This window comes from Melospiza melodia, chromosome 1, assembly GCF_035770615.1.
Source record: "Melospiza melodia melodia isolate bMelMel2 chromosome 1, bMelMel2.pri, whole genome shotgun sequence".
Lineage (NCBI taxonomy): Eukaryota > Metazoa > Chordata > Aves > Passeriformes > Passerellidae > Melospiza > Melospiza melodia.
In genome coordinates, this window is record NC_086194.1 from 91,788,585 (window position 1) to 91,811,608 (window position 23,024).

General features: G+C 44.1%; 1 protein-coding gene across 2 annotated transcripts in view; it reads right to left on the minus strand.

Annotated features, from left to right (window-relative positions):
- ZCCHC2 (zinc finger CCHC-type containing 2) overlaps positions 1-22,299 on the minus strand; it is a 44,038-nt gene extending 21,739 nt beyond the window's left edge. For both annotated transcript variants that reach the window (XM_063162080.1, XM_063162071.1), the window contains exons 1-4: positions 21,341-22,299; positions 7,630-7,741; positions 4,262-4,338; positions 2,009-2,080 (exon numbers count right to left, since the gene is read on the minus strand). In XM_063162080.1, the coding sequence (XP_063018150.1) occupies positions 2,009-2,080; positions 4,262-4,338; positions 7,630-7,741; positions 21,341-22,264 (1,185 nt within the window). In that variant the 5' untranslated portion in view covers positions 22,265-22,299. The remainder of the gene's footprint in view (positions 1-2,008; positions 2,081-4,261; positions 4,339-7,629; positions 7,742-21,340) is intronic.
- Positions 22,300-23,024: the final 725 nt, after the last annotated feature.

The window sequence follows — 23,024 nt, forward strand, 5'->3', positions numbered from 1 at the left end:
CTCTGACTGAAGAATTAGTCAGTGCTAGACAAAAGGTATCAGGAAGTTACTGCAGAAGTGTAGGAATTATCAAATCTCCTATCCTAGTATTTTGTATGTAGATTTGTCTCTGGAAACAGTTACCTTCTTGCCTTTAAAACTTCCACTAAAAGGAATGCAATTCCTTCTGTAGTTAAAGATTCAGTTATACCAACCCAAAATTAGGTGCTTAAGGTAATGGGACAGCCTTGTTACTTACTTACAAGCTTATTAGTCCTTCCACATATGTGGGTAATTTCCTACTTGCAAAAAAACTTTTTGGCTTATCACCTAAGAGAAGCCAGCCTTTAATTTAAGCATCCAAGTTATGCCTTTTACTACCTTAGTTTTCCCAACAATGCCTCTATTCTGAAACAATTTTTACCATTATCTTATTTCTATCATATGAAGCATTGGAATTTTCCATCAAGTATTCTGACCATTCTTTTCTGTCCCCAGGAACCTGAGTATACTGCTTAACAATGCCATGTAGATTGGAACAAGAACAACAAAAAGCCAAAACATAAGGGCATGTGAAGTGGATGTTTGTGCTTTATGCTTTTTAATGCAAATAAGTTCTGTCCTGCTTTACTTAACAATGCTCTCTTACTTCTATACCTACAGCTATCAAACCAAATATACTTTTCAGCTGTGCACATTTTCCACAGAAGATCTCAGGAAGCTCATAGCAACCTGTGGTTGTCGTCGTCTTGTTCTGCCATGTCCTAGACACTGCTGGAACATGCAAGCCAGCACATGGAACATCCTATATCAGCCAAACAGCACAACTCTTCAACACACTGGACCGTGTCTGTTTTCCTGGCTCCTCCAGGAAGCAAGTAGGTTCTAGGAGGTCCATTTCAGACACTGATGTTTGTCTTACACATGTGGGAGAACGGGGGCATGCAAGTGAATGTTCATCCAAGAGCTGCACAGGACCCTGTACGAATCGCTGCTTTTAGGGCTCTCTTCAGGTGCAGATGCATGTACCCTAAGCTGTGGGATAACCCACTTGCAATCAGACACGCCATCCATAATTTAAAGTCCCCAAAACCAAGCTCTGGGAACTCTTAGAACCAGATATTCAACTAGATTAATATTCACTGCTTAATTTCTAGAATACCAGAAAACAATGTTGATAATTTAAACAGTGAACAAGAGAATGACCTTTATACAGTGACTGGCTTTCCACTTGCAATTAACACTGCAGTTAAGAACCCCAGATACCATCAAAACATGTCCAAAACAGATCCCTCATTATTGCCCTGAGTAGGGAAGAGTTTAAATATAGAATAATTTCCCAGAATAGGTGGAACCCAAAATATCAGACACTGACAATGAACACAGTTTGAGGTCATCACACTGATGGGGTCTGCACATGGCCTATGCACAGCAATGTATTCTCTGATCAGAGCAGAGGGGAAAACAACTGAGAGAACTTGTGGCTTTTTAAAACATGGATACACACACACACACATATAGTTGCTAGATTTTCCTCAGGTTGAACTTCTTGTGATGATGAACAGGCCAGCCTTTGTGCTACTGAAGAATACAACAGCTAAATTAAAAACTATTATGCTTATGGCTGTGTCCCACTAATTAAACGTAACAAATGATACTCTTTAAGGTCCTTCTAGCAGGAACACAAGCAAACAACCAGTGGTTGTACCTATACATGAGGTCTGTGGGGAATATTAAAACCTCATCTGGTAGATTTATGGTAGTTCAATTAAAACTTTAAGTGCCATTTCAGATGAGACAAACAATCACCTCCTGGGAAACTCCCCAAACATTCTCCAGGGCTGCTTCTTCTGTCAAGATCCTTAACTCCAATATATATAATTAAATGGTTAATACAATTGTGAAGTACAAAAATTTGCTGGCATGCTTTTGTTTCTATAATTACACCTCAGAAATCATAGCTCTCCTAGACTACTTCTGAAGTTATAATTCTGATGTATAAACACTACTTTCATATTTGAATACATACTCTTAGCAGGAATTCCTGAAGCTCCTGATGTGTTTTTGTTACACATGTTACAGAAAAATCAGACCAGGTTACCTAGAATGAAGGAAAAAAGAATGAGGAAAGTGCCTTTCTCGCAATTTCATAGCAATTAGCTTATCAGAACAATTTCATAAATTTGGCAGTCTCAGAATTAACACTTGCAGTTAAGCAAACACCAGGCAAATCGGGGATAAGGCTGTACTTTTTCAAAGACATACCAATTTTGAGTGTGTATTTTAGGATCACCTTCATGTTATTTGTGGCTAAAGGGAGCATGGGCAAATTCAAGGAAATACAATGAAGTCCCTGAAGATTACTGACTCAAAAAGAAGCCAGGCAGAAGGCTCTGTAATTATGGGAGTTGTATCAAACAGAAATAATTGACCACAAAAAAATAGGTACCAGAGAAAATGACTGTAGGTCAGATATATTGCATTGAGCTCTCACTGTCATTACCAGAAGTCAAAACGAAACAAAAAATCTGTTTATATTACCTATAAAATAATTTTATCTGCCTTAGACTCAAATCTTACACAATCATATAGAAGTTATTTTAGGCTACAAGTCATAAAAAGTACTGCAAGTTACTGAAGAAGGCACTCAAGAATCAGACAACATTCTGGCATATGTTTTGATGATTCTGGCTTATTGTTTTGACACGACATGCAAGTAGTAAAATAGCACCTTCACATGCATGTTTTGAGTAAAAAATAAGTAAGCTTGGTTAGATGAGTGCTGCCTGGCTTTAAGCCCACTTCTGGGCCAAAGATTCCAATTAGTTACATGGGAACATTCAGGGTAACAGGAGCGGACACAACAATTACAAACATTCATTTACTCTCAGGAGTTGATAGAGTAATGTCATCCACCAACTGCCTTCAACTTAGTCCCCAAAAATGCCAACTACCCTCAGTGTCCTCAGCTGGGAAGCCATGACTGCAATTGCTGTTACAACCTTAAAAAACAGCAGTGTCTGGGCAAGTACAAAATTATCTACAGTGAAGAGCACAGAATATACCTGCACAGATGAGGAAAGGAAACTCTTTCCTAAAAGAACTGAGGTGGAGTTTCAAGATTACTGAAATAATCGCCAGAATATCTCCACATTCCCCCTTTAACAAAGAAATTCAAAACCACTGTAAAATCTGTCTACATGCTGAATCTTTAAAATAGTTTTTTTATTTTAAATTTTTATAATCCCTATAGACATTCTGTACAAACTTTCCCCATCTCCTACTGTAGTTTACTTCATACTCACTTCACAGACTATTTGGAAAAAAAAAAATCTATGATGTGGTTGAAATATTTGGCCAGGTTAACCTTAAAGACTTTGAAGGCTACCTTCCACATATTACTGTCCTCAACAAAAGAGGAGTGCATCTATTTAGAGAATACAACATCACAGAATACAATACCAAATTCTGCGATCAACACACCAACTTTCAGCTCAAAATGGCTTTTTTTAAGTTTGCTTCTTTAAAAACATCCCCCATGTCAAATGATCAGTTAGAATGTTTGATGTGAACCATTCTTTTTTGGGTGAAAAAGGAGAACATTTAACTTTAACTTCAAACCTGGTATAATACCAGATTCACATCTATTGGCACAATGACTCATAGTGTTAGTCAGTCCTTGCTAAGAAAATTACTACTTTGATTCAACTAGAGCATCACCACCACCAGCCTTAGTAACTATCATTTAATACATGCTGCCCTTAGCTACTATCATAGATGAAGACTACACTAGATAGGCTGTCCAGTTTTTGGCTGTTTTCCAGCTTGTTTGGTTTTCCCTTAAGAGACAAAGTCCAAAACAAAGGCACCAATCTCCAGTTTTCTCAAAAAGCACAGGCTCCACCCTCATATGGTAAACAGCGAGAAACAAGACCCAAGATGACCATACGACTCCAAGCAATCTGCAGACACACCTGCTTTCCTGTGCCACTTGAGCACTCTAAAACTTCTAGTTTCAGAATTCTTATGAGTTAGAAAAAGCCAAGTTTCATGAACTGATGTCACACACCTAGCTAGGGCTGATGTTTTATACGTTCCCACCTTATGCCCTCACACTTTACGTCCACAGTTATGTAAAACACCTGATTTGTACACAGAATTCAAAAGAATCACAAGATAATTCCAAGAATCTCAAAATTGCCTCCTGTGAAGGTTTTTGAAACAAGCTGTATGTATCTGCACACAGACAATAATTTTAACATCCCAGAGATTATTTGCTTACTTTGAATGTGTACTCCAAATGTTTGTCAGCCCTTTTTCTTGATACGTCTTTCAGGGTTATCTTCTCAATGTGTACAGCTGAAAGAAAAACACCTTATTGTGCACTCCAAAACTGTCAGTTTGCAAACCATTCCTTACTTTCCCAGGCTCTCTGAGCATGCCTGTAGGCTAAATCCTGATGCACACAGTGCAACTCTTCCCTAGGAGCTGTTGTATTGCAACAAACTGCTGGGAGCAGGCAGAACCTTGCTCTAAGTATTTCTCTGGCCTAATGACAATCTCTTTGGCACACATCATGAGAATCTATGCATTTCCCAAGAGCTTATTTACACCAAATGTCACATAATTACAACAATATAACCACTCCAAGTGAAAAGACACTAAAAGGAAGTCAAATGGTATCTTCAAGAAGTAACAAGTGCTGATAAAAACCAGCCAGTACCCTCTACACCTAGGCATCAGGAGCATCAAAATAGTACATGAGGGCAAACTAAGGCCAAATACCCACGTTTCTGAGGGTACTTAGGTGAAAAGAATTAGTTAGGGAAGGCCTGAAGGAGACAGAAATGAGTGTCAGCAAACAGAAAACAAAGAAGAAGCAGAAAGCTTTGACAGTTGTACTGCAAAGAGTGTCACTGAATTGAACCCAGAGGGAACAAAGGTACTATAAGTACTGGCTAATTTCACATTCCTTCCCCAGAGCCTACTGTACACAACAACAGGGAGTTCTGGCTGTGACCTGGCAAACTGCAGCACCATATGGCTTTCAGGGCCTGGAGACTTTCTCGAGGGCACACAGCATTGCTCAGGTAATACTCCATATAAAAGCCCTTGTATAGCCAAGATGGGCTTTCCAGTTTTGCTCCTATGCTGGCCTAAGAATTCAAGAGAATTTTATTGCAGAGCAAGCCTGAACACATCTTTACATGTAAAGAAAAAAATTATTTAAAAGCAGCTCGACCTGCCCTACATCATCAATGCTTCCTTTTCAATGCTTTAGAAGCTACTTTTTTTTGGAGGGAGGTGGGTGGTGTTAACAGTTAATGTTTCCCTTTCAATTTTTAAATGCACGTTTACATGGGATATATTGGGAACTACTCATAACAACAGTGTCTTTTCCTAAAAAAAAGAAAAATTAAACCTCCTGTAATTTCATGTTGCAAAATTTATTAACGGATATTAACTAATTATCATCTAATATAATGTAAACAGTTTAAAATTAATTTTGTTACAGTTACAAATCAAGTCTCATCCCCATCAAACAAGCCATTTTTAAGAGAATTAAGCATTGACAATTTCCATAAAGGAACAATAAGCCAGCAAATAAGTCTAGTGATAGTACTACAGCTTCCAATTTTCTTAGTAGAGAGATAAATACTGAATGTGCTGCTATACAATGGTTGTAATCCTCTAGCTGGGAGTTAGGAAGACAGACAAGCACTTCATTTTTACCAGTTAATGAAGATTTATTATTACAAAGGAAAGAAATCTGAGATGAGCTAAGGATGCCAGACAATAACAATATTTCATGAAAAGATTAATGTTTAGTGATCTTAATTTTTACCTGTCTGGTATAGATTAAAGTGCTGTTAGAAGGAGGAACATGGCACAACAAAAGTTTTGTTGCAGTAAAATTTCTTAATGGCTAACATTCTAATTGATATCGGAATTCATATTCATAAGTTAATTAAGAAGTTGATTCCCATGACTGGAACTGAGAATAGTGGTTTAAATTGCATTCCACTACATGCATATATTTAGCATACACAATTAGGAAACTAAGACCATTAACATTCACAGACAAGCTTTTTTCCCTAATGAGACTGCTTATTTTAAACTATTGACAGTTCTCAATGCTAAAAATTTGTCCTCGGGTATAAAAAAATTTATTACACAATGCAGTACCTTCAACTTCCTTAACTTCTTTCTGCTGCATGCTTCATTGTAATGCATGATACAACAGGTAATTACACTGTTGTTGCTGCACAGCTTTAGTTCTACAGTTTCAACAGACTCCTTTATAATTCTGTCTCCATAAAGACATTTTAAATATTCTAAATGGCTGGAAGAAAAGTTTGAATACACAAGCCAATGAGGCATGTCACATCTCTACCTCTATTCTGGACACAGCACATGCATCTAGGATGATGAAGTAAAGCATGTATACATGACACTGCTTCCATTCTAAGCCAAGATTTTAAAAATTCATATTCATCACCACTGAGAATAAAACCTGAGTTTTACTATCAGTGGTATTTCTAACCAGTAAGGAGATTTCTGCAGCAGGGAATTTCTACCACATAACTGTGTAGCAAATATCACAAAGGTACTCTTATCCTTCACTGTGGTTTCTCACTATGATAATACAAATGCGGAAAAATATTTAGGCTCTTTGCTAGATTAAGTTATTCAAATTTTTTGTGCTTCTGTTACTCAATTTGAGTGTTACTAAAGAGATTCCCCCTTTTATGTTTCTAATTCATGAATACGAACACTTTGAACTCCATAAAAGGATTTGAAACAGGTTTGTTGTCTGTAATCTGCCATTATCTTCCTCTTGTATTTTTTTTTCAAGGAACCAAATCTCTCAAATTGCCTGTCTTCAAAGTGCAGTTAAATCTCCACACTAGAGACAAAAGGACATTTATGAGGACAAAATGAATAGCAATCGTTTTTCCATATTGTTGGCTCCTTCCTATCTGCACACTATCTGTTGACTAATTTTGAGTAGGCAAGTAACTTGCTAATCCTCTTGAAGAATAAAGGGTGAGAATAAATCTGTTTTCAATAATGCTCACTTCTTCAAAGAGAAAATATTGTGCTGGCAATGGCATATCAGAGTTTTGTTTATGCTCAGAAGCCTGTTCTTATTCTCCCAAGCCAAAACAGTGACTCCTATTAAGCCTTTCACTTCTCCAAACTGCCATTTCTATAACACCTGCTAATGTGGGTTTTCTTTGCTAATTTTTCTTTTAATGTCATCACATACAACTGAATCAAGCAGCAAAATCTATGGACTGCTTCCCAATATTTTTGTGTTTAGCTTTGCTTAAAAAATTCAAATACTCTTAATACAATTGCATTTTATGTTCTTGTTTTCCCCCAAATCCTGACCCTTTTTTCAGTGGGAAGCCCATTTGCAGCTGATTTTCATGCAGGCATTCACTAGCAGTTAGCAGTTAACGCAAATGACAACTTGTTATAACAAAGAAAAGACCAAGTAGGTGGCAGAGAAGCTATTTTACTTACCAATCACTGCAGCTTCTTGTAACAGCAAGAAAGATACAAGATGTCTACAATTCCAAGCAGAGTTTAATGTTCAAGGAAACCCTTAGAAGCCTTCCTCAAAAGGAAGCTCAGACAACGTACCTTCTCTCTGAGGTCTGTGGGAAGCCACCGGGAGTCCATCATGAGGCGCTGTGGTTCGTTCTAGCAAACTGGTCTCATTACTTGACATGCAGTCACCATGGGAAAAGTCGTTCTAAATCAAGAAAGAGAAAAAAAAAGACACGTCTTAGTGGAAGGACTGCTACCAAAGCTTGCTCTCTTACTCAGCAGGTATTGCAGAAAAACCCACAAACCCTTTATCTGTTATTCCACACGACAAAAACCATGAAGCTCTTGACAGTGGCAAAAAGGTGCTCCTTTCAGTTCTTACTTTATTTATGCGTTTATCAAATGTCATCTACAGCCTCCAATGTTTCACTGACCTTATTTTAAAAACATAATATGGTAAGGAACAGGATATCTCAAGCTGGACAATTCAAGACCATTAGCTCAGAACTTCAGTGATAATTTACAATTAGCATGAACTCTTTCAACTACTAACACGTCAGTCATCTACTCACTACATTCTAAATATATTCTCCTCACTTATATTCATGCCCTGTTCCTTCAGCCTGCCGCCTTTTCTATGTAGGGAATCATGAGTAACTGCTTGGACAGTCTAGGAGGACATGCAGTCCATGCATCTCTCATCAATGAAATCCATGCATCTCTTACCAGCTAAAATTCAGAACACAAGCAGTTACCACCAACACCCTCACTTTGACAGAGAAAAGGACAGACTGAAAGCTCATCTCCCCCCACATTTACAGGAAGACTTCAAAATTATATACCAAGACATATTAATACAGTGGACAAGAAGGAGATAGATAACACAGATAGCTAAGTAAGAGAATAAAGAATAATCTGGGCTAACAATGATAAATAAGAAAAAAGTATTAGAATAGCATGGACTACAAGTGGTTTCCCTAGGGTAACAAGAGCCTATATAATTTTTTCCAAATTAGGATGAAACACTAATGTATCAATTTACACATTCTTCAATGACCTGGTCTTGCTAAAACAAAAGCAAGCAAACAAACAAACTGACGAACAACCAAGTTAAAACTCAGAAATATTTTGAAACATACAGTAACATTAAACATTAAATGCAGCTATTTAATTCCATGTTCAAGGAAACAACACATTGTCTTTGAAAGGTACGTGCACAAAGAACTAGGAAATACAGGAAGTTACTAGCAAGTGTTTGGATTAATCTTTTTTAAGTAAAAAACCTTTGTTTATCTGTAACAAGTAGTATAACATATGAGCTGATGAAATAGCAAGTTCGGGAAAACTGAATGCACCACAAACATTTAGGAACTGGTCTGCATGAAAACTAAATTTATTCATACGGGATGAAGAACACTGAAAGACCTTCATAAAAGATGGGTAGAGAAAAAATATAAATCTCCAGAGAGCATTCTTTATTTTTAAATGCAGGAAGCATAATAAGTGTCAGAATATATGTGGTTGGTTGGGTTATTATCACTTTTGTGCAATGTGATGAGACAAATCATCAACCATGATTAGTTGCTGTATTTGTTGAAGAGGACCCCAAGACTGTCACAACAGAAAGACCAGAATGAGAAAGCACAAAGGTGGCAAAAGACATAGGAATTCCCTGCCAATTCTTCAACAAACTCCTTCAGATATGACAGTTATACCAGCTAAAGCTGGCTTCATCTTACAAAACCAGCTTTACTGCATCTACAGCACGGGCAGGAACTGTGGCAACTCCTGACAGTGCATCCAACACATGCCAACCCAGGAAGTGTCCAGGCATCAAGGCTGCCCTGGGCATGCTGATAACCTAACTTTGGTCAGTGACACCCATAGCAGCACAGTTAGCAAGTGCACTGCAGTCTAAAGCTGTTTCAGCTGTTTCATCAAACCAGTGTATGGTTTGTGCTCTGAGCTGAGCATTGGTAATTTCAGGTTTCAAAGCCATCAGATTTAAAATACAAAGCCTGCTTTGTTTCTTCAAGATAAAACTCACACCAGTCCCCAGTCACTCAGTAAATAATCGCAGCAAACATCTAATAAATTATGAGCTCAATGTCAGATATAGGGTAAGAAAGGAAAACAGCTGTATGTCAATGAGACTGCAATTTTTAACAGCTTTAGCACATTTTCAGGTTTAGTTTACTAAAATAACCCCTCAAACAAGCCACCACAAGCATGTTCTGGAGAGAACTACTTCCAGAACACTTCGAAAAACCCACCGATACTGTTTCAGCAGACATTTCATAACAACTGTGGGCAGAAAAAGTGGAAGTACTTTGGTTTGGTTAAGTGTTAACTCCTGATCTAAAAACGATCAAATTTGAGGTCAGACCTTCTCTTGCATTCAAAGCCAGGATATTTGTTTTGATTAATGGAAAACAAATCACAGACTATTCTAAAAAATAATAGCTAGTTTAAAAGTCAAATAAACTGTGAGCAGTTTTTAGGAGATTTATAGAAATAGGATTTACTTCAAAAAAGTATTCTGTTCAGCTCATGTCAAAGAAGCATTAAATACTGCTGCTACACCTTCTAATACTAGAAAATTGCTTCTTACCAAGCACATATATCATCTCTGTAACAGCATTCAAATACTTTTGCAGTGAATTATTGTAGAATGGTTATTTTTCTATCCATGGCAGCAGTCTGTAACAGGCAAACTACAACCACAGTTGAATGCCCCCTCTAAACTGCAAAATATTACATTAAGGTTTCAAACCTTATTTAAATAATTATACCGATTATTATAAAATAACTATAATAAATTTATAATTTATTCACTTGCAGAATTCTTCATGTCCAAAGTTAACCAGTAATATCTATTCTGACTGCTGGCTTTCACAACACAGAAGGTAGACAGTGGGAAATCCAGAGCAGTCACAGCTTTATCTTACAGCCTGCAAAGCTCCAGATCCTGTCTTAAGCTGCATTACTACTCTTCACTTTTGGTGTTACCTGCTGTGACAGTTCCACATCAAACTCACAAGTAACTGAAACACAGGCGCCACTGTCAGAGCAGACAACTCTAGGGCAAGTGACTGCAAAGTCTGAAGGGCCAAAGAATATTAAGAGTGGCATCATATATTGTTACGTGGTGCCAGTCACACCAGGAGCACAAGCCCTTTAAAGCCTGGTACACTGCTGAGGAAGGGCATGCCATACAGAACCAGCTGTGCTCGTCCTTTCCTGTCAATGAATACAGCGTATTATCCGTGTTCACACAACACACACAAGTGTAAGGCTAACTCTCACATAAGCCTCTGCCACTGTGAGACTTCACTGCAACTCACGGTGCTGCTGCTAATGAAGCAAGAAACGTGGGTGGCCCCAAATCAGCTGCCAGATAATTAATTTGATAATCACACAGATCTCAGTGATGGGCTGAAGGACTAACTACACTTCTCCTTGAAAGTGAAACAAGCTAAGAGAGTACCCTAAGAATTATCTCCTCTTACAACCTAGACCAGAGTTTTGTATTAAACAGATCTATCCTCATATGGTTGAAAGCAAGTACTATGTCAAAAAAAGCTTATCACTTGAGACATCTCCCAGGACTGTATCATATGATCACAGAATGTTCTGGGTTGGAAGTGACCTTAAAGATCACCTAGTTCCAATCCCTCTCCCATGGGCAGGGACACCTTCCCCTAGAAACAGCTGCTCAGAGCCCCATCCAACCTGGCCTTGAACACCTCCTGGGATGAGGCATTCACAGTTTCTCCAGGCAACCTCTTCCAGTGCTTCACCTCCCTCACAGTAAAGAATTTCTTCCTAATATCTAGAATGTGGTTGGATTTCTAGCCTGCAAGCACACATTGCCAGGTCACATTCAGCTTCTCATCAAACCACACTCTCAAGTTCTTCTCCTCAGACTGCTCTCAATCCATTCTCTGCCAAGCCTGTAGTTGTACTTATCATTGTCCCAATCCACCAGCAGAACCTTGTACTTGGCCTAGCTGAACTTCATGAGGTTCACAGAGATTCTTCTCTCAACCCTGCCAAGGTCCCTGTGGATCCTTCCCTCCAGTGTGACAAGTGCAAAACACTGTTCGCCGTCATTGGCAAACTCACCAAGGGTACCCTTGATCCCACTGTCCATGTCACTGACAAAGATGTTGAACAGCACCAGTGTCAGGACGAACCCCAAGGAACTCCAGCTGTCACAGGTCTCTGCTTGGACCAGGGAGCCCTTGAAAACAACTCCTTGAGTGTGACCATCCAGCCAATTTCCTTATCCACCGACTGGTCCATCTGTCAAATCCATGTCTCTCCAGTTTAGAGACAAGGCCATCATGTGGGACAGTGTCAAATGGTTTGCACAAGCCTAGGGAGATAATGACAGTCACTCCTCCTATCAACATTACCATCCCGTCGTAGAAGGCCACCATTTTATGAGGCATTATCTGTTCTCAGCAAAGCCATGTTTGCCATCAAATGCCTCCTTATTTTCCATTTGCCTTAGCATGGTTTCCAGGAGGATCTGTTTCATGATCTTGCCAGGCAGAGGTGAGACTTACCAACTTCTAATTCCCTAGGTCTTCCTTATCTCCCTTTTTTAAAATGGGGGTTATGTTTCCCCTTTTCCAGTCAGTGGAAACTTCACTAGACTCCCATGACTTCTGAAATATGATGGATAGATGCTGAGATACTTCAGCTGTCAATTCCTCCAGGACCCATGGGTGCATCTGTAGTGAGCTGGGGGTCGGCCTCTTTCTCCGGGCGACAACGGATAGAACAAGAGGACACAGTCTCAAGTTGCGTCAAGCTAGATGTAAGTTAGAAGTAAGAAGGAAATACTTCACAGAAAGAGTGGTCAGAAACTGGAATCATTTACCCAGTGAGGTGGTAGAGGCATCATCCCTTGAAGAATTCAAAAAAAGACTGGATGTGGCACTTGCTGCCATGATCTAGTTGAACAGTTAGAACATCGGCTGGACTAGATGATCTTATAGGTCTTTTCCAGTCTTGAAAATTCTGTGATTCTGTGATCTCATCAGGTCCCATTGTTTTGAGCACCCTTACATTCCTCAGATAGTCTTCAACATGTTCTCCTACAGCTGGTGGTTCCTTATTCTCCCAGATCTTGCCTTTGCTGCCATGACTTCAATGGTGTGGGCTGGAGCACTTGGTGAAGACTGAGGCAAAAAATTTATTGAGTACCTCGGCCTTCTCCATATCCCAAGTGACCAAATACACCGTTTACTTTGAGTCTTTCTCTTACCACCCATGTATCTACAGAAGATTTTGTTGTTGCCACTGACATCCCTGGCTAGATTTAGTTCTATCATGGTTTTAGCTTTCCTAACCTGGCTACTCAAACAGTTTGTCTGTATTTCTCCCAGGATATCTGTCACTGCCTTCCACCCTTCATAGCCTTCCTTTTCATGTTTGAGTTCATCGAGAAGCAACTTACTTATCCACACAGGCCTCCTAGTATTTCTGCCTGACTTCCTCCTCACTGGGATGCATCACTAATGAGCTCAGAAGCAGTGATTCTGTAATATCAATCAATTTTCTGGGGCCCCTCTTCCCTCTGAGGCTTATCTCATGCTACTCTACCAATCAGTCTCCTGAAGAGGAGTCCAGAAGTATTTATGCCCCAAGGTCCAGGGGTGCTTGTCTGTAACACAAGCACCAAATATCTAAAGTGGTGAGCCATCCTGCTGAGAAGGATGCTGCTCTGCCTGATTCCATGTGAGCTGAGATCTCAGCTCACCTACACATGACAGATGTCCAAACTCTGCCTTCTATCAATGCAGATGACTGATCAAACAATGTCATGCTGGCATTGCTTTGGCAATATGCAGTGAAATCTGTTACTGGATAGCTTACTAATCATCACGAGCAAGCAATTGATGCACATAAGTCTTCTGATGCTTGCACTGCACTTTCATAAAAGAACTATTCATTCATCAGCTCTGATGAGCACTAACAAGGGAAACACACTTCCAGCAGCTGGACAGCTTGATTAGTTCTACATGCCCAAATATGAAATATTATTTTTCTGCAAGAACTACAGTAAATGTGCTATGAGGGACAGCACTACTCAGCCTTGCAGGCTGTGCAGATGCAAACTGGCACAGCTCGTTCATTCATCCAAAAGTGGGAACTGACAAACAAAGCCAGATGAAAGAAGGCATTTTGGAAAAAATCAAGGTCTAACTCATGATTGTGAGCTATCAACTACAGCATCTGCACCTTCAACAAAATTGAGTGATGTCAGAATAATCATTAACAGATGTGGTGCCAATTACAAGACCAAAGCCATGATTTGTTTATAACAAACCGTGCAGGCTCTCATTGCCTCACAGCTGTGATACACAGATGTATCACTACATAGCTGTGGTAGCATAAAGGTTCAACATTTCCTCTCCAGAAGCAACAACCAGGTGAAACCACCTGAGTATTTGTGTGCTGCTGAACCCTCTCCTGATGACTACAGCAGCAGAGATGAAGCCTTACTCAACACTCTGAGCAACTGTACCTGCACCCCATCACTGTGGGGTGTGGCTTGGATACAGGGATAGAACATTCTTGCCATTTTAAAATGGAAATCCAGCATTTGCATTTAATACTTACAAATGCAAACATCTAGAGCAGCAATGCTTCAAAATCTATTTAATGCTTACCACATTGATACAACAGATTGTCCCCTAACCAAAAAAAATCCAGTGCTGTCTCAGACAAGCTGCTAGGCAAATGCAAGACCAAGACTGCAGACAAATGCCCAACAGACATTGCTGCTAAACCATGCTCCAATCTGCAAACTCTGAACTATGCAAAGGCACCATCCAATTGTTCTAAGATGGAGAGATGCTGTTCTGTTCTACAAGACTAAAGCAGAATGAGCCTCAAGATCTTGGACCACAAAAACCCACCAAATTATCTCTCTTTTAGCCAAACCAACATACAACTTAGATGTTTACATGTCAACTTTTAAATAGAATCAATGATACTCCAGAACAATAATGCTTATTCCACACAGAACCTCAGCTGAAGAAATGGGCTGACAGGAACCTCAGAAAATTCACTATGAGAAAGTGCAAAATCCTACACCTGGGCAGGAAGAACTACAGGCACCACACATTCGGGGACCTAACAGACTATATATAGAGTGGCTTTGCAGAAAAAGATCTATACTTATAAAAATGTGTGTGTGTATGCACACATCTGAAGGGAAGGTGCAACGTGGATGGAGCCAGGCTCTTTTTAGCAGTGACCAGTGACAGAAGCAACAGGCAGAAGCTGAAACACAGGAGGTTCCCTCTGGACATCTGGAAACACTTTTTCATTGTCAGGGTGACTGAGCACAGGTTGCCCAGACAAGCTGTGCGGTCTACATCCTTGAAAACACTCAAAAGCCATCTGGACATAGTCCTAGGGAATGAGCTGTAGGTAGCCCTGCTTAAGCAAGATCACCTCCAGAGGTCACAGCCAATCTCAGTCCCTCCATGGTTCTGTGACCAGACATAAAATCCCATAATATGTGCAGTAAAGGCCTGACTGGCTGAACATACAGTTCAAATGGATTATGTGCAACTGCCCTATTAACTCATATCTAGTAAGCTGGACTGCATAGAGAGTATGCACAGGGGCCTAAAAGTACTTTGAAGCATATCTGTTCTGCTAAACTATGTTAAAGAGTCTGCCTGCAAGAGGCAGCAACAAAACATTTAAGTGGAGAGAGAAACCTGACAAAACATCAGCTGATTCTGAGAAGAAAATGACACCACGTGACAGCTTCAGCAATCACACACTGACAAATTATAGCATTACCAAATTCTAACAATTTTGAGACAAAGGGCAACCAACCCTGTTACATCACAGGAACAAATTCAGCCTGTGGCAATTACATTTGAAGTACTAGACATGGCTACACCTATGATTTACAGTGCTGGGGAAATAATGCACCTCGTGTTTGCTAGAAACACAGTGTGTTTTAAGTCTCGCCTCACCTGAGCTTCTAACAGGACCTAAATCAGTTTCAGTCTAACCTAGCTAGTCCATGACACAGCAGGGAAGTTGAAGCTAGAGCCAGCCAAGCACCAGTTCAAGAATTACTCTGTCCCCAGGTGGCTGCTCTTTCAACAACCCTGCAACATCATACTTGTGCTATTGTCAGCTGAGTGAATAAAAATAAGATTACTTGAATGTAGCAGTTCAGACTAATACAAAAAAATATTCTCATAACAGTCTAGAATGATAGGAAGATTTAAAAAACATTTGCCCCTGAAGAGTAGTTCACTTAAGTACAGTCAGTACTGAGAAGGGACAATGCCTTCATTACTACATTTAATTACCATCAAAGGGCAATATATCATTTTGTCCAATCCTTGAACTCCAGCATAGTTTGAAAGTATTCTTTTATGTACAGCATTTTCAAATAACAGAAAATCTTTGTCTTGTGGTTATCTTGCTCCTAAGACACTTCCCAAGACACTAAATTTTCTTTAGCTGTTCAAAATATTTTTACTTTCTTCTCCCAAAAAGACAAGATTGAGGAGGTTAAGGAAAGAGGTTGAGGAAAGGCAATAAACTCACAAAGGAATGCACTTTCAAGTCAGATCTCTTACAGTTTTGGTCTCCAGAAGTATAAACCCTTAGACTTGGAGGATACTACAGAAATTCACCAACTCTTTAAGGAAAAGTAGGTATTTTGTTTTAATTACAGTAATGAAGAATCAGCTGTAGTGCTTTTCTAGGACAGCTATGGCTAGAGACTGATAATGACAAACAAGCAAGGTGACAGATTTAAGCAGGCAGAATCCTACACACTTCAGAGGGTTCACAGACACAACCATCTCACTGCAGCTGTCTGCACCCTTTTCTGCAGCTCTTTAGAAAAAGCTCAGAGTCCTCTGCACTCCAAGCCCAGTGAGATCCTGCCACCTATAAATAAGTCAGCATTGGGCAACCCTGAAAACTGGACCACAGCTCAACTACAGCAATCGAAGTACCAGCATTAGGAAGTCAGGGGTGTATTTTCAACACTCCCGGTATTCATTGACTCTGCTGGACAACAAATTGTCAGGGACAACAAAGAGGTTGATTAACTCGGTATAATGGGTCTGGGAAGGGCTACAAACTTGTACTAACACCTCATGTTTAGAATTAAACAGCTAAAACAGCTCAAAGCAGTGAAAGTTTTTACTCTGCAATTTCCTGGAACATCAGCATGTATATCTAAATAGAACTCATTCATTTTAGGCATTGTTTTTTATCTAGCTATGACTTCCTTTCCAGAAGACTTCCAGTAATGTTTCTGGAAATTCTTAACTCCTGTTTGGAGACACAGAAATTCCTGTTCAGAGACAAGGCTGTTAGGTTCTCCGAGGCATCTGGAATACTTTTCATCTCAGTATGCAAAGCTTCTAAAACATTTGTATTTCCCTGGAGTGCATCATAATTTAAAAGATCTTTGCCAAGAGTGAAATGACATTTTTAATCTTTATGTCTCTTATTTAAACCAGGCTCAGAAGATACACTTCTCCTTATACTCAACTCTATGACACTAAAAACAGTGCACTGCAGACAGAGCTCTTAGATTATAAAATTAAATTCTACTACTTTATTCTGCTGCAAGTCACTGAAGACCAATTATAAAAGCATTCTTCTAATTTGCACACAAAATATCCTATAAATAGAAGTGCACTAAGAAAAGTACTCTGTAAATAGAAACTTCCCCTTTGTTTGTAAGTAAAGAATTTTTCTGTGAAGAATCCTGCAGCCAACTAATTATATTACTATTCAACAACTATTATCTCCAGGAGATTGCTTATTTCAACAGAACCTTGGTTCTATTCCTGTCAAGTATGCCTGATTAAACACTCCAGTGCCTAATACAAGCCATATTTATCATGTTCGTGGATATACAGAGCTTCTTCGGTATTTCAGCATTTTGATCCCAGACATGCGATGGGATGGAGAAAGATAAACAATAAAGTCAAACTGCTTTGGTAATGATGCACTTATTAAACAAAAATAATCAACACAAGAGTTAAGCTATGTGTTCTGTTACTTAAACCAATATACAGAGGTATCAACAGGATCTTTGCACATTAATGCTTCTTTTATTCAGCAGCCAATACTGCTGATTTATTCTTCAGATTCAAAGCTGATATTCTGCAGTTTAACACACCAATTACTTTTTTCCAAAAGATGTTCTTATAAACTACACCTTAAATTAAGAATTTGAAAATAGTATCAAGCGTTTCTACTTTAAGCATAAAAACTCCCTAACCTTAACTCAGAACATTTCATAAAGAAATCAAGTTTATCAACTGTAAGGTAATCCTAGACCTGCCCATCCCACTGCAGCAGTCCTACCTCCTCACTTTCAAATTCGTGTTTTGAGCTTGAATAGAATTTGTAGAATATTTTAAAATCTATCACTAAAGAAGTTACATTTTTCAAAATCATTGAAATAAGACACTAAAAATAGCAACAATTTTATTAACCCTTTGTCATGAAGCAACTTTATAGTGAGCTCAATTTTATCAGACAACACAGACCCTAACCAGAAAACAGAACCCCAACAATGGGCAAAAGCAAATTGCTTTACGTCCTAGTAAATCACCCACAAATTCTCTGCAGGTGAACCTCCCAAGCCTTGGTGTTCACTGAAGCCAGGTGTTACAGCTCCTCAAAACCTCAAAGGGAGCCATTTAGTTAGATACGCCACGTGCAATAGCACAGCCCTTTGCCCTAAAGAATTCAGAACGGACAAACCGCCTGATTCTGCTCCAGCTCTGAACTCCCTCAGTTTGCAGGCTGCTTTCCTATGCCTGGCTGCTGCCAGCCATAGGAATGCATTGGTATTTCACAGCCCAGCCGGTGAACAACAGCTCAGTGACCGCCTTCCGACGGGTCAGAAGCCGGGAGCTGAGAACGCCCGGGAGCGCTAAGCACGGCAAGACCAGAGCAGAGCTGGCAGCCTCCGTGCACAGAACGCTGCTGCGCTTTCCCCGCCCGACAGCCGGGCCCGCCGCAGTCCCACACACGCTTCCCGCCCGGGGAGCGGAGCGGGGCCAGGCCGAGCGCCCCCCGTTATGCAATGGCGGCACCGCCCCTTCCCGCCGGGCCGGGCCGGGCACCGCCCCAGGGGCACGTGACCGGGAGCCAGTGCCGCCATGTTGGACGGGGCGGGAAGCGGCGGCCACCATCAGGCACCGCGTCTCTGCCCGCGCAGGGCGCTGCCGGGCGGCCCCCGCCCCACGGCGGGCAGCGCGGAGGGGCAGCGGGGCTGTGCCCTCACGGAGCGCCGGCGATCCCTGACCCACCCTCCTCCCCGCAAACAAAGAGAGGGGTCACCCCCTTTCCCCGGGCCATGACGGTGCTCGGTGCTCTGGGGCGCCGTGTCCACCCCGCTCCCCCTCCCGCCGGTCCTTCGCCCTCGCCGCCCCCGGCTGTGCCCCTCTAACGGAGCCGTCCCGTCCTCCTCCCCGGCACCGCCTGCCCGAGCGCTTCCCGTGCGGCCGCGGGACCACCGCGAGGGCTCCCGAGTGGAGCTGCTTGCGCTGCCCGGCACGGAGCGGGTTATTCCCGGAGATGGAGCCCAGCCCTCCTGACACGAGCCCAACCGAATAAAATTTCAGAGAGGTCTTTATGAACTGTTCCAGTTCACAAACGCAGAGCCCTGAAGGCACTCAAATTTCAGAGGTTAAAGGAGGAGAAAAGGCCTGTGGACACCCGACAGGATTTTAAATCAAGTTCACTGTAATGCTACGGCAGCATTTTGCCAAAGAAGCCTTTAATTCTGCTACTGGCTCCATCTCCTCTAGCGTTTTATCTGCGAGGGTCCCACTGTCCCCGTGGGACGCTGACTGAAATACTAAGCAGAAACCCACTGATCCCTCAGTGGGTTCTCTGTCAGCCATTATTTCCCAGAAAGGCTGTGCTGTATTTACAATTAGCCATTAAAGAGGGGAAGGGGAAGGAAGGCCTACAGAAGCGCTGCCGTTTCACTGCTGTGTCGAGTACGGAGTATGTGATGTGCATGTTCAGCCAAGCCGACTCGGGTCTCTCAGTGTTCCCCGAGTAAACAAAACCACCACAACTTGGACAGCTGCTTTTATGCTTAAGCCAGAACACCGCACAAAACTGACTTCAATCCAGTAGTTCACGGGAGCCTGCTGTCCCAACTGCAGTTGGTGGGACACACTGAGCAGCTACAATTGCTGTGCCAGTTCCAGGCAGGAAGTATGCTTCCGGTTCCTAGCACTTTAAACCCAGAAGGGACAGTGTCCAGTCTTACCACTTCCTGCAATTCAATCTCTTCCCCGGAAAGATGGACTTTCAGGATTAATTCTGGGATAGAACTAGACTTGCTGCAGGCCAATGAGCCAAAATAAACACTTTTTGGACTGATGCTCCAAATTCATTGTGATTTCAGTTCTGTAACATCTGTCCATTAGTTTATGACCTGCCAATTGCGTTTTGGCCTTTAAGTGATATAAACATTTAGTTAATAAATATAATATCAGAAGGCTAAGAAATTGATCTCTGTCTCCTCTGGGTACTCCTCAAGAGCATACCCCATCCTTAGCAAACAGAAGGAGCCATTCCTTTCACATGGCAGGCAATGCAGAAGTTTTTTACAAGTGGCTGAAATGGACTGCACTGCAAGCAAACTTAGAAACAAAATCCCAAAACCCCAACCCTTACTGCTTTGTACCCTTTTCTGTCAAGTAACTCATGAAAACCTGATGGGTTCAGTGGAACAGCACTATAAACACCCATCTTCCAGCCCTTCCTTCCCCTTTTGCAGGAGAGGCCATCTATAGACCAAAAATTGCAGAGCTCCATGAGAACAGCTTGGCTGCATAAATATGGGGCAATTTTTAAAGCCCATGCTCATCAAAGAGGGCAGCAGTGAATGGCACTGCAGGAAAACCTCTGCTTAAACAGAACTACTGCACAGGAGAATGCTTCCCTTGTCACTCACTGCAAGTCCTCATCCCTGGTGACAGCCTCATCCTAGCAACAAGTGGCACATCTGCTTTCAGGATGAGCTTTGCTGTTTCCTGACAGACACCCCAAAAAAATCAGTATTTCTCTGGACAGAAGCTCCAGTTGTGACAATGTTTCTTTAGTGGAATCATTACCACCCCTTTCCTAATGTTGCCAGCCATCTCACTGAACCTGGTGTTTCAGAGAACCAGCCTTAGAGCTGGTGACCCGACTGCTGCCCTGATTCTTGCCAAGTTCAAGCCTGTGTCTCATTCTGTGAAGGGGCAAGGAAGCAGACGCCATATAAAAAAAATATTTCAACTTGTTCTATTGGTTTGAAGCCCCTAGAGAATGTGCTCTTAGGCAATCTGGTCTCTATCTAGCATTACTATTATTTCTATTTTTACAAGTCTAATCAAGCTGCTAGTTGCTGTTGCTTGAACTCCTGCTTCGTGCAGTGACCTACAGTGTACAAGGCAGCCAGTTCAGTACTGTGCACCCTGCACTCCAGCACGGCAGAGTTCCAGAAAAAAAACCCAGCGTTCCATAAAGCATAGCAGGCTAGGAAAATCAGCCCTTCCCCCCGCCAAGAAATTTGTAGTAGACACTTCGCAGGAGGTTGCGGGGGCGGCCGGGGCTGACACTGCCGTGGTAGGGGGAGGACGGAAGGGACCACATCCCAGTGGGGGGGATTCGGGGAAAGCAAGCGGCCGCTCCTACAAAAACAGGAGGGAGCGATGCAAGAAGGACGAAACCACCCGCTGAGATGGCGCAGCAGGATGGGCGCAGGACGCGCCGTTACCTGGGCTGGGTGGCGGCCGAAGCCCTCCTCCTCCTCCTCCTGGTCCCCGCACAGGGCCCTCCGCAGCCGCTCCAGGTGCTCCCGCAGGGTGACCCGCTGGTGGAAGGAGAAGGCCGGGTGCAGCGAGGCCATGGTGAAGAGCAGGAGCAGCTCCTCCTGCGCGCCGCAGCCCAGGCCCTGGGCGGCGGGGAGCCCGGCCTGCCCGTTCTCGGCGGCTCCGTCCATCACCACCACCACGTCCCCCTCCTCCTCCTCTTCCTCCTCCTCGGCCGGGGCCCGCCGCGCCGCCGGGCAGCTCTGCAGGATGGAGTCCACCTGGGGCAGGAGGCGGTGCAGGCGGCCGGCGGCCTCGCGGTTCTCGGAGCCCAGCAGGGCCAGGTAGACGATGAGCTTGGAGCGCACGGCGGGGTCGCGGAAGTCGCCGAGCTGCCCGGGGTCGCTGAGCCCGTTGGCCTTGGCCTCCGAGTCGCGGAGGCAGTGGTAGTCCTTGCGGGCCAGGTCCTCCAGACAGGAGCCCAGGAATCGCAGCTCCAGCGGGTTGCACAGGTCCAGCAGCCCCACCATGAACTCCAGGCGCTGCGCCGAGCCCAGCACCAGCCCGAACCACTCGTACACCGTCTCCTTGTCGGTGCGGGCGGCCGCCGAGCCGGGACCGCCGCCGCCCGGAGCGCCCAGCGAGGCGGGGGGGGGCGGCGGGCCGGGCCCAGGCCCCGGCCCCAGGCCGTGCAGCCGGCTCGGCCTCTCCAGCCCGCACCCCCTCCCTGCCGCCGCGGAGGCGCCCCCGCGAGCCCGGGGCACCTGCTGCTGCAGCGGGAGGTGACAGTCCAGGGCACCGCCGGGCTCCTTCAACCCCGCCGCCGTCGCATCTTCCGCCGCCGCTGCCTTGTGGCTCGTCTGCTTCAGGGGCAGCTTCATCTTCAGCATCCTCGGCGGCGGCGCGGGAGGGACGCGACGCCCGCCGGGACCCGGCGGCAGCGGGGAGGTGGCGGCGCGCGCGGCGCTCAGGCGGAGCCGCTCATGCCGCTCATGCGGCCCGGCCGGCGCGGGAGCGGCGCGCGCGCACGCGGAGCGGGGGAAAGGCGGCCGAAACGGTCCCGGCGGGCGGGGAGTGGGGAGTGGGCGGGCGGGGCGGGGCTCGACTCGCTCGCGGCGGCGGCGGCCGTTCCCCGTCTCCGCCTCCCCCCGGCGCGCTCCCGCGGCGGTTCCCCCTCTCCCCGCCTGTGCCCGGCGCCCGCGCAGAGCCGGTAGGCGCCGGCGGTGGAGCGCTCGTGGCCCTGGGCCGGCGCGGCGGGACCGGCTGAGGTCCGAGCTCCCGGCGGGGGAGCGGCGGGGCGGGGGGCAGGGGAAGGGGGGGGCAGGTGGCGGGCGGAGCGCGCGCGCGCCTCTCCGCCTATGGGCGCCGCCCGCGTCAGCGCGCGCGCCCGCCGGGAGCCGGGGGGCGCGAGGCTGGGCGGCGCGTTGCGCGCGGGGCTGCGCGCGCGGCGCGCCCCGGGCACGCGCGGCCGCCACGGCCCCGCCCCGCGCGCGGCGCAGGGACCGGCGGCCGCTTTGGGAACGGTCGGGGGCCGGGTGTGCCCGGTGAGTCCCGGTGGACACGCCGATGGGAACGGGTCAATAGTTCGCCTGGAGCAGTCCGAGCGAGCCTCCCTGTCTCCCGAATGAAAGACTTCCCCGAGATGAGGCC